Genomic DNA, 12,330 nt, shown 5'->3' on the forward strand with positions numbered 1-12,330 from the left:
TATGGTGAGTATTTAGTGGTAGATATCGGTGCTGCAGCACATACAAGAGATCACAGGGCAGTTATAGATGGTGACTTACAGCTGACGTTCTTTCGGATGGAATTGTTCACCTTTTCAGTCTTTTTCATCTGGCCCAGACCGACATGACAACCTCTTCCAGCTACAACTCATCTACAGAAATTACAACAAAGACACATGTGACTTCTCACACTTCCGGCACCGCACCCCATCTAATCCCAACCTGCACAAACTCCTCATCCTCCCATCACCCCAATACTGAGCCACTGCTGCTGTATGTGTCCCTATTACTGCACCTGTGTGTGCACAAAAACCGACTCCTCTTACTACCACACATAGTAATGCTACCACTGTGCCCCCACATGGTAATAATGCCACCACTATGACCCCACATGGTAATAATGCCACCACTGTGCCTCCCACATATTAATGCCACCACTGTGCCCTTTATATGGTAAAATGCCTGATTTATGCCCTCTAAATGGTAACATTTTCCCCTAGAAAATATTAATGACCTGTGTAAGTGCCCTAGAAAAGTGCCCACATATTGTTCCTAGAAAGTAATAGAGCCCCCAGTGTGCCTTTGATGGTCACAATACCCTGACTGCCCCTATAACAATAATGGTTCGTAAGTGTCCACTTAACATTTAATAATGTCCCTCCCATGTACAGTTCGTCTATACACAGTATGAAGCCCTTATACCTCTCCTATACACAGAATAATGCCTCTATACCTACCCTATACACAGTATGATAACTGTACCCCTCCCCTAAACAAAATTTGATATTGCAACTATACATAGTACGATACCTCTACACCTCCCCTATACACAGTAAGATGCCTCTACCCCTCCCCTATACACAGCATTATGGGCCTACAGCTCCCCCAAAACAGTCCACACACTGTAGAATGGACAGCATAGTAGCTGACACACTGATTAATTGTTCCCACAGCAGCCCCCACATTGTATAATGGCTTCAATAGTGGCCCTACACACTGTATGAGGGCCCCCAAAGTAGTATGACAGCCCCCATATTAGCTCCCATACAGTAAAAAGGCCCCCCATTAGCTCCCACACTGTATAAAGGCTCCTCACACTCTAAGTGCCCCCCACACCAGTGGCATAACTAGAGTTCGATGGTCCCCGATGCAACATTTGGATCTACTCCCCCCCCCTCATGTTTATGTCACACGCACGGGCCCTTTTAGCTTTCTAAATCCTATAATATATATATATATATATATATATATTACACATACTGAGTCCCCAGCCTGATGTATATGGGCCTTCAGCCTGGGCACTGTGCTGGTGTATATGGGCCTCCAGCTGGTATATATGGGCTCCCAGCCTGGACCCCATGCTGGTATATGGGCACCCAGCCTTGGTATACATGTCCCCTGTTCTGTGTTTTACAAAAAAAAAAATAATAAATTATATACTCTCCTGCTTCATCAGGTCTTAAGCGGTGCAGTGCAGGCAGGACATCGCGCGCACAAGACAGCAGAGTCCCGGCGCTGAGCGATGACGTCACCACGCTGGAACTCTGTGTCCTGCGTGTGCGCTGTCATCAACAGCAGTGAAGGGAGATTATGTCTCATCCGTACTGCCACAGAGGTTAACTATATCGGCGCGCTGTGCACGCTGATATAGTTAATGGTATCGCAGCTCCGGGTGGGCCCCCTCTGAGCACTGGGCCCGGGGCGGCCGCACCCTCTAACCCCCCCTCCCTAGCTACGCTACTGACTGAGAGGTTCACTGTGACGAGGCATTGAGCTTCAACAGTCTGATCAGAATGTTAAACCAACCTCATATTCAGTTTTGGAAATTTTTGCCTAGCTACATTAGGCCAATGTATGAATTTTGAATGTGCGGTACATGTTCCTACAGTCAGTCACGGCCATTACACAGTACATAACAGGGGCACAGATATAAGATTATCTTAGGACAGGAGATGTGGTATGATCAGACCATGTCACTGTACAGTCAGACATGGCCATTACACAGTACATAGCAGGGGCACATATACGAGGGGCTGCTGCTAAGTGTTTGGCTTTGTGATTTTTTTTTATTTTTATGGTAATGAATGTTACATCACATGAAAGCCTTGTGTATCTCATAGGTTTATAAAATTGTGTTTGTTGCTTATGGCAACAGTGTTCTATGCACGAGGGAAAACAAAAGGGCAGTCTAATGCGATATTTACAGCAACCAACAGCAGAGGAGTGATAAAATTCTTGTTTCTGCGAGGAAAGTCCACAAAGGATATTCATGGTGATATGTCACAGACATTGGGGGATCAATGTCCTTCATATTCCACAAATAAGAACTGGGTTGCCAAATTTAAACGAGCCACTTCAGCACCAATGATGAGGTACGTCCTGGACGACAGAGAGTGGTTGTTGTTTCGGAGATAGTCGATGCGGTGCACAACCTCATACTGGAGAATGGACGAATTTCACCTAAACCAATAGCAGACATCATGGGGATTTCCCGTGAACGTGTTTGTGTCATTATCCATAAACATTTGGACATGAGGAATCCCTCTGCAAAGTGGGTCCCCAAGTGTTTGACAACAGATCAGAGACGCAGCGAGTGAAAACTTCCCGGTCCATTTGTCAGCGTTTCCGGACTGATAAGAACTTCCTGGATCGACTTGTCACTATGAATGAGACCTGGATTTATTTGTATGACCCTGAAAACAAGCAGCAGTCAAAAGAGTGGAGGCACAGTGTTTCTCCTTGTCTAAAGAAGTTCAGAGTGCAAAAATCAGCCATTAAAAGGTGATGGCGTCTGTGTTCTGGGATAAGGAGGGCGTGCTGCTAGTGGACTACTTTCAAAAGGGTTCCACTATCAATACAAAGAATGTGAACTTTTGGACTAATTGAACGTAGCGCTGAGGAATCTTGTTCCTGCAAGACAACACCTCCGCTCACACTGCACAAGCGACCATGGCAAAACTGGCAGAGCTAAGCTTCCAGGTGGTCGACCACCCACATTATTCACCAGATCTAGTTCCCTCCAACAATCATCTGTTTTGAAATATGAAGAAACACCTCAAGGGTACCAAATTTCACACCATTTCTGATGCCTTGGCTGCTACAAATGCCTGGTTTGAAGCACAACTGAAATCCTACTTTTTGCTAGGTTTACAGAACTTGGAATACCAATGTAAGAAGCGTGTGGACATCAGTGGAGAGTATGTGGAAAAGTTTCATAATCCTATCTCGTTTCTTTCTGGGTAAAGCCAAAGACTTATCAGCAGCCCCTCGTATAAGATTATCTCCGCACAGGAGATGTGGTATGATCAGACCATGTCCCTGTACGGTCAGACATGGCCATTATATAGTACATAGCTGAGGCACATACCATATTTTTCGGATTAGAAGACGCACTTTTCCTTCCAAAAATTTGGGAGCAAAATGAGGGGTGCGTCTTAAAATCCAAATATAGCTTACTGAGAGGTGGAGAACTGGCTCGGGTGGCTGCCTGTGCGACAGCCACCGGCTTGTCTGTGCCGGCGGCTGCCTCTCTGTGCGGACAGGCATGAAAAAAAATTACGTAGGATCCCCTGTATATTGATAACCAGCGCAGATAAAGCATACGGCTACAGGCTGCAGCTCCCAGCTGTGCGTGTAATCTGAGCTGTGTATCAAAATACGAAGAACCCAATGCGGCTTTATTTTTTTAAGTATTTAAAGAAATAATTTTTTAAAAACGGCATGCAATCCTCCTCAATTTTGATACCCAGCCGAAATAAAACGGACAGCTGGGAGCTGGTATTCTCAGGCTGGGGAGGCCCATGGTTATTAGCCTCCCCCAGCCTTAGAATAGCAGCCTGCAGCCGTGTTGCATCTATTAGATGAAACAATTCCTGCATTTTACCCAGCTCATCCCAACTGCCCTGGTGCAGTGGTAATCTGGGTAATAAAAGGGTTTAATGACAGCTGTGATTTGTCAAAATTTCACAGCGGTCATCAAGCCCGAGGTTAGGTAGTTTAGGGTTCCCATACACATTAGGTTGCCGGCCGAACCCATTGGTGTCATCAGGATCGGCTGACACTAGCCCAAAGTGTAAGAGGACTGTTGAGCTGAGGCTCACTTCTGAATAACATTTAAAATAGATAACTGGGAGTCATCAACTCACTAGTGAATTAAAGAGTGATATGTAGATAAACTACAGTGCAGTGTGATAAGAAGTGAGAGTGACAAACTTATTAGATATAAAAACTGGGGTTCTCATGATCACAAGATAAATCAGTCACAAGTCTTCTGCAACCTAATCTGAGCCCACTATACATCAGATGGTGAAATAAAAAGTGCTAATAAGTTTCAAATGGCAGTACAGACAGCAGGAGAGCGCTTAAGGTAGTTGGTATAAGATACGTACTGGTACAAATATATATGTATACATAAAAGTAGGGCACAAAGTGGGTTAAATAATACTAATGCGATATATACACCTACCCACAATGTAACCTCTCCTGCTGGAATGGTGTCAACCCCAATGATTGCCTTTGTCAGGGGGTGGCGATATCCCAGCAGGAAACTACATTTAAAGTGAATCGGTCACCAGGTTTTTGCTACTTCATCTGAGATTAGCATAATGTAGGCAAAGAGACACGGATTCCAACGATGTAGATGTATAATTTAGTTTACTGGGTGCAACAGTAACCCAGAGTTCTTAACTATAGGATGAAGCAAAATTGAGAAAGCTAACCCCGCCCACACCAGGCTCTCTATGTACAATGTCGAATGACAGTGAGCTGCTTATCACAAGAGGGAGTGGGTCGGACACAGTCTCGTGTGCCAGCTATCTCCCAGCAGCAATAATCAACTGGCGATACAACGTTCATAAGTAAACAATTGCACAAAGCGTGAAAAGAGACACATTGCTGAATTCTGTGTTTTAAACACCTACCTCATGCAGTCCTGAGGTTACATAGCAAAATCCTGCGAACAGTTTACCTTTAAACTGAGACCTCCAATGAGCTTGCTGTGCACAGGTGAGTAGTCCCCTGTGCATAGCTAGCTCATTGGAGGTCTCCTAGTTCAATGTGTCTCCCTGCTGGGATGTCGATACACCTGATGAAGGCAATCTGCCAAAATGTACGTCGGGGTTGGCGCCATTCCAGCAGACAGGTGTCACACTAAGTATGGGGAACGTACCAAGCGAATGGCGAAAAGGAAGGGGAACCCTGCATCTAGGAAAGGGGTAGATGATGACCCCTGACCAAACCTACCACTGGTCCCTCACCACCCTAAATAGATTCCTCGCCTATGCACAGAGCTGAAAACCTTACCCTGGGTATCTCTTGTGTTGGGCCATAAATAGGGAATTGGTGGGATGAGCTCTTCGTTAATCCCACTAAACAATAAGGAAGACACAAGCAGGACACATAAGGGAAAAGTGCATGAACTACTTATCCACAGGTGACTCTGGTAGAAGTTCAGCAACAATACCACAGATGAGGGCAAGCCACTTGCTTGAATCCAGAGCTTGAATGAACTGAATATCACCAGCAACAAGTCCAGGGAAAATGAAAGCATTTAAACTCAAGGGGAAATACAGATGATTAGCAGAAGGGAAGAGGAGCTCCGCAGGGTCTTAAAGAGAAAAAGATGAAAACCCAGCAGAGGAGATGCCTAGCACACTAAATACTGACAACACAAATAGAAAGTCCGTGAGCATTTTGCGCAGCCAAGGCCTGTGACCTTCTATTGCCTGACAGCACATGACTGTCTGTCAGCCGTGACACACCCGTGACAGCAGTAGAGGTTACATTATGGGTAGGTGTACATATTGCATTATTATTTAATCCACTTTGTGTCTCATTTTATGTAAATGTATATACTTGCCCTACTCATAAAATACCCTTGTAAAGAAATACACAGTACAAATCTTATACCAACTACCTTATACCCTTTTCTGCTGACACCAGTTAATTGCTGTGTCCCCCTTTAGTTATCTGTTTTTATAAGGTCTTTTGAAATGTTCTCATATTTTGAGGCTTAGCATTTTACCCCCTAACTGACGTATGTTGCGCAGTGTGTGTAACATCCCAGAAGGGAGGGGGAGCAGCTGCTGCATCACACTGCATTACAGGAACAGCACTATGGATGTCATCTTTTTATAGTTTGAGGGCATGACCATTACAAGATTTTTTTTTATCTCCTCAGAGTACCACTTTAACAAAATATATATACAAAAAAAGAATATGACAAATATAAATAATTACAAGAGTGACTGTACTTTCAATTAACTATTCAGAATAAATTGTCTGGTGTATGTATATGATGAATAACAATATCTGGCCATTATGTTACTTCTCTCCTGCAGTTTCCTCACCTGCATTCTTCACTGGGAGCTGGGGGTAGAATGATTTCTCTCAGACAGCACAGGGGAATGCCTGCTCTTCATTCACTTCTTAGCTCGCAGATGCAAGCTGCCTCAACATATAGGACATTTTACAGCAGTGCTGAGCTGTCTGCATCTGATCCACGCTCTTATTACAGAGCTCTGCACAGTGGTTTCCTGTCTGCTTCTGTGTGCTCACTTTCCAAATGCTTATTTCTCTGATAAGATACCTTGCAAAGTTTCTTATAAGCACCTGTACTACTGATATATGCAAAGTTTGTTCAAATTACAGTTCTGTTTTAAACCCTTGCTGACAATGATGTACAGTTACTATCACAAACACACTTCTCTATATGCGACGTGGGATGTGCCTGCAAGGGTTCATTTAGATTTTTTGCACTCATTCCAGGACTCAACCTCTGTAATAGGCTATAAAAGGGAGCACAAATCACATGCACTCACCTGGCTACACAACAACCCCACCACTCATCAAGCACATAGACAGTAGTATAATTGGGGGACTCATCCTAACAATCAAAAGAGGCCCAAACTCTTTGTAAGGCTATGGATTCTTTAATGTATACAAGGATCAAACTTAACGTTTTAAGCGTTAATAAAAAAAAAAATATATATAATTTTAATCCTGCTCATATACCCCCATCCTGCTATATACTGTCATCCTGGTATAGTCCTCATCCTGCTATATACCCCCATTCTGCTCATAATATACCCCCCATCCTGCTCATAATATACCCCCATCCTGGTATATGGCCTGTATCCTATGGCACAGCAGAAAACCCCAAAATGTTTATATTCACCTTTCCTCACTCCCTGCAGCATCGATCATCTTCCTCTTTGTGTCAGCAGCAGCGCCGCTGACCTATGTGGAGCCGTCCCCCTGCAACATCGCGATGTCCTACTGTCTGTGCCCCTCAGCTGATCTATGTGGAGACTAGCTTGCGCACAGCAATGACGTCATCCCTGTGCTCACCGCTCTCTACACAGATCAGCTGACCGGCACAGACAGGAACACATCGCAAAGCTGCAGGGGAACGGTGACGGGTGAGTATACTGATTCACTGCACCCACGCTGATATTGATGTGCAGGGAGCAGGTAATATAACCGCACATGATCACTCCAGGCTGTAGTTGCCAGGGGTGATCATGCGGGCCGACTCTTTACCATGCGCGCACCCCCCGCCCATGATCCCGCCCACCTGTCAGCACTGAGAGATGATGGGCGGGAGGATGGGCGTGCATATGAAATGAGCGGGCCCACGTGGTTACGGTAGGCGCTGCTGCAGCCTGCTCATGCCGCCGATGACCCGCTCCACCGCAGCACCCTCATTCCCCGCAGCCCTACATTCAGACTATAAGACGCACCTGGTCTGTACTGATTACATTATTTATAATATATATACACACACAGTAATTATGTGGATAAAAAAATGCTGCCAAGAGGTTTGAGAATCACGAAAGACTGCACTTATCCTTACCCAGATAAATTTTTTTCTGATTGGAATGACATTCTGTCTACCTGCTCATTGAGTTTGATGAATTGCATTATTAAATATGAGCAATTGGAGTTAGTGAAAGTACAACAAACCATTACGGAAATAGAAGAAAAAATGTCTGATGTGGTCAAACCCGACAACTATGAAAATCTAATGAAGAAAATGTCTAGCAACATAGAAAATCTAGAAAACAAAATTGTGGACATTAAAAGACGTAAATGGGAACGAGATAATGAAGATTATTCAAAAAATCAAGTGTATACGTGGAAAAAACATAGAAGTGGATCCAAATTTGCATTTAAAAGGAATAAAAGCAAAAGACGTGTCAGTTTTTCCTATCCGGAGACATCAGGGGATTCCCTTACTCATTCCTCATCTGAGAAGTTGGATCAGAGTGACAGTCAGGACGATTTGGGTCCATTGCAGTCAAAAAACGGGGACGGAGAGCAGGTAGAAAGCATAATACAAACAAGGCAATCTACCAGGAAAAAGAAAATATGAACACCGTTTGGAATCTCACCACCAGAATTTTTCAACCTGAACATTTGTCTGCGCTCTCCAAAGGTTTGGGATTTGCTCCTAAAACACGCTTTAATTTGTTTTCTACCCTGTTAGACATTAATAAGTTTACACGCAATTTACCATTGAAATGTCATTTTGTGGGTTGTGAAGGGGAAAACGTCACTGCTAATATCGATGGAATGGAAGAGATTAGTGTTGCTACTACCACTTTAATTCCCAGTTTTTCTGAACTTTGAGACAATTGGAAGCAGAAAGTGGTGGTTTTATTAAAGCAAACATGAATTCCTTTCATACACACAATAGGGACTACTATCCCATTAATTCTAGACCCTTGATTTTTGATAGATTCCAAGATCTCATTGAGGAAGATTTGGTAAAGCTGCACTCCTCACACAGGGATATTAGATCTAATCTCACTAAACTAGAAAAAGCAGCTTTACAAGAAATAAAAAATGACTGGCATATCACGGTAAAAAGGGCGGATAAGGGGGGCGCAATCACAATTATGGACACGGATCTGTATATTAAGTGCAATGTAGAACTTCTTAGCAATAGTGACACCTATGGGATTTTGGGGGGGGGAATCCCACCTCATTTTTTCAAAAGGAACTGCTATCAGTACTACGGGATGGAGTGGAGATGGGGATCATTCCGCAAAAATTAATGGATTTTTTATACGTTGATAATCCTGTTATCCCCATCTACCACTCCCTCCCCAAGGTGCATAAGGGTGGATTCCCGTCTAAATTTAGACCCATCGTGTCGGCCATAGGGTCTCTATCAGAGAGAATAGGGGCCTGGCTAGACCATGCCTTGCAGCCCTTGGTCAAATCTTTGCCGGGGTACATAAGGGACACTAAAAGTGTCCTTTGTGCCTTTGAAAATTTTCAATGGGAGGATCGTTTTATATGGCTGACAGCAGATGTGGTAGCTCTTTATCCCTCTATCTCTTATGAGGTCATCATGACATCACTGAAACATTTTTTATGCAAATATAGCGACTATGACAATTACATGCAGTCCTTCATACTAGATGTTACTAAATATCTTTTGAATAAAAACTATTTTCTCTTTAATGGAACTTTTTACATCCAGAAGCAGGGTGTTAGCATGGGAGGGAAATATTCACCCTCCCTTGCTAACCTCGTTATGGGTTTCTGGGAAGAGATTTTTCTGATGAATGATGGTAACCCGTGGCAATGGCAAATAATGTGGTACGGAAGGTACATAGATGACCTCCTGTTGGTGTGGGGTGGTACCCAGGAAGAAATTGGTCTGTTTATAGAGTATATCAATCGCAATGACTTCAATTTGCGTTTTACTTCAAATTATCATCAAAGCCAAATAAACTTCCTGGACATCACCCTGCAGGCCGGCGGAGGTACGACTGATGTGCTTATTACTCCTTACCATAAGGACATAAGTGAGAACACAATTTTGAGATATGGCTCATGTCATCCTAGGCATGTGACTTCCAACATCCCTAAGGGGGAGTTAATTCGAACTAAACGTAATTGCTCAGATAGCAGGTATTTGGATGAAGTATTAAGGGACAAGTGTAAGGATCTGAGAGATAGGGGTTACCCCAAAGATTTGCTAGCTAGGACATATGAGGAGGTCTCTCAGATCAAACGTGAGTCACTGCTAATAGATAGGGTAAAACCCTCATGTAGTAATGACAACAATGTCATAAACTTTGTCACCACTTACAGTGAAGATTTTAATGACATTGTTAAAATTGTGAAAAAATACATTCCCATTTTGAACAGTGATTTGACAACCAGAGAAGTACTGACAAAGTGTGATATTAGGTTCATTCCAAAAAAAGCTCCCACAATTGGTAATATAGTATCCCCAAGTTTTTTAAAATCTCCCCCGCAAAAGGGTTCTACATGGTTGGACCTTAAGGGTTTTTTTAAATGTCATCACAATATTTGTATTTCTTGCTCCCATGCTGGTAGGACGAAAACATTTACCTCTATAGTTAATGGCCATACTTATGACATTAATGGATTCATTAACTGTAATACCACCGGAGTAATTTATTTAATAACATGCACCCTATGTCGAATCCAGTATGTAGGGTGCACTATTGGTCCCCTTAAGAAACGAATAAGGCGACACTTATCTGATGCCTTGGGAACGAATAAAATTGGTACTTCAATGGTATCAAAACATTTTTCTGAAGTACACGGAGGTGATAACAGTAGTTTCAGTTTTTGTGGTATAGAAAGGGTTCAGAAACCTATCAGAGGGGGATGTTATAGACGTAAAATCTTAAATCGTGAGTCTTTTTGGATCTTTAAATTGGGAACTAGGCAGCCAAATGGTTTGAATATACGCAAAGATCTGATATTGCAATACAATTGATTGACATGTCTCCGTAGGGTGTAATATACATATAATTGATTAAACAAATGATGATATATACGGAAATAAAATAAAGAATTATAATTATACATGATATATAAATGAACAGAGAAATATACATATTTCCCCCCCCCTCCCCTCCCTCTTCCTCCCCCCCCCCCCCTTTTTCCTCCCCCTATAGCGGAGATTTGTCAATACTATTGTTAGTTGAATTCAGTGGAGTTGCGGTTTGGTGGGACATAAAGAGCAACCACATAGGTATTTTTTCATAAATATATATATATTTTTTTTTTTCTCTGGATTCAATTGTATTTGTGCATTGATCGTTGGGTATGGAATATTTACTACATATGTTATTCCATCATTTCTAAGGAACAGGGCAATTATAACAATGCATCTATATTGTGACACACTCTCTTTGGTAATGCTTCACGTCACTCTGATTGTTATATATTCATGTATTTTTCATGTAACTTTTATTATATGAATATTATGATGTAACTTTCAAGCAGTGTCTTTTGATATGAGAGAACTGTTATATAATGTGCCTATCTTTTGTTTTTATATTGTATCTGAACCCATGTACCTATAATGTGCTGTGATACATCTTGAGCCAGTGGATCCATCATGGGTTAACTGAGGATTTCAGCAAGAACCTGCACCTGTTTGTTTGGAGGACTTTTTCATGTATAGGTATAAAAAGAGGACTCAGTTCACATAGTAAAGCCACTTGACAAAGGCTACACTCCAGTAGCCAAAACGCGTCGCTGTTGTGTCAATATCCATGGAGGACTATGTCTTAACGGTTCATATGTTTATATGACCGTTTTTATTGGAAACCAAGCAAAATAAAGCACCTGGAAATTTACTGACGTATTTCTCCTTCTTGCGCTGGGTAGAACTCTTCCCTCTTCAACAGGCTATGGGACACTCTTTCCCATCATCCTGACAGGCTGGAGATAAAACATACTCATGAGCCTGATAGGAAAGCAGTACCCATTGCCTAGCATCCTGACAGGCCGTGAATACCACTTGTCTCTGAACCCGAGAGGCTGTGGGACACACTTTCCCACCATCCTGACCGGTTATAGGTACCGCTTTTCCACCATTCTGACAAGCTTTGGGAAACACTTACTTCTCCTCCTGGAATAGCGCAAGATTAGTGCTAATCATGGATTTACCACCGTCCATGTCACAGTACGTTGTGACACTAAAAAGCTGCAGGTAACCACCTTTGTTGTGGTCCCCATCTCCCTTAGCGCTGTTTCTTACTACTGTGAGAGAATTCTGAGCGACCTCACCCCGCAGCATGGGATGACTGAGTTCTCCTGTATAATGGAACATACATATCTTCAGGGAACTGAAATTCATGGTGGATGAGAATTCATTTTGCACTAGTATCATTGAGCCCCTCAGTGACTGTGCTGCCTACAGTAACAGGTTGCAAGTTTTTATGGGCCTTTCGAACCACCCCATCCACAAAAAGAAAAGCTGCACTAGACCCTTGGGCCTCTGATATGATGTTCCTCTTCCCACTCTCCAAGAAGGT

The 12,330-nt window shown here is 42.8% G+C and overlaps 1 protein-coding gene across 5 annotated transcripts in view; it reads right to left on the bottom strand.

Moving 5' to 3' along the window:
* Positions 1-12,330, bottom strand: part of PIP5K1C (phosphatidylinositol-4-phosphate 5-kinase type 1 gamma) — a 171,335-nt gene that overhangs the window by 4,517 nt on the left and 154,488 nt on the right. For 3 of the 5 annotated variants that reach the window (XM_075352570.1, XM_075352569.1, XM_075352567.1), the window contains one exon: positions 80-171. The exons of the other annotated variants lie outside the window; for them this stretch is intronic. In XM_075352570.1, coding sequence (XP_075208685.1) covers positions 115-171 — 57 coding nt within the window. In that variant the 3' untranslated portion in view covers positions 80-114. The remainder of the gene's footprint in view (positions 1-79; positions 172-12,330) is intronic. 5 annotated transcript variants of the gene reach the window in all.

The sequence above is a fragment of the Anomaloglossus baeobatrachus genome, chromosome 1 (genome assembly GCF_048569485.1).
Source record: "Anomaloglossus baeobatrachus isolate aAnoBae1 chromosome 1, aAnoBae1.hap1, whole genome shotgun sequence".
Taxonomy (NCBI): Eukaryota; Metazoa; Chordata; class Amphibia; order Anura; family Aromobatidae; genus Anomaloglossus; species Anomaloglossus baeobatrachus.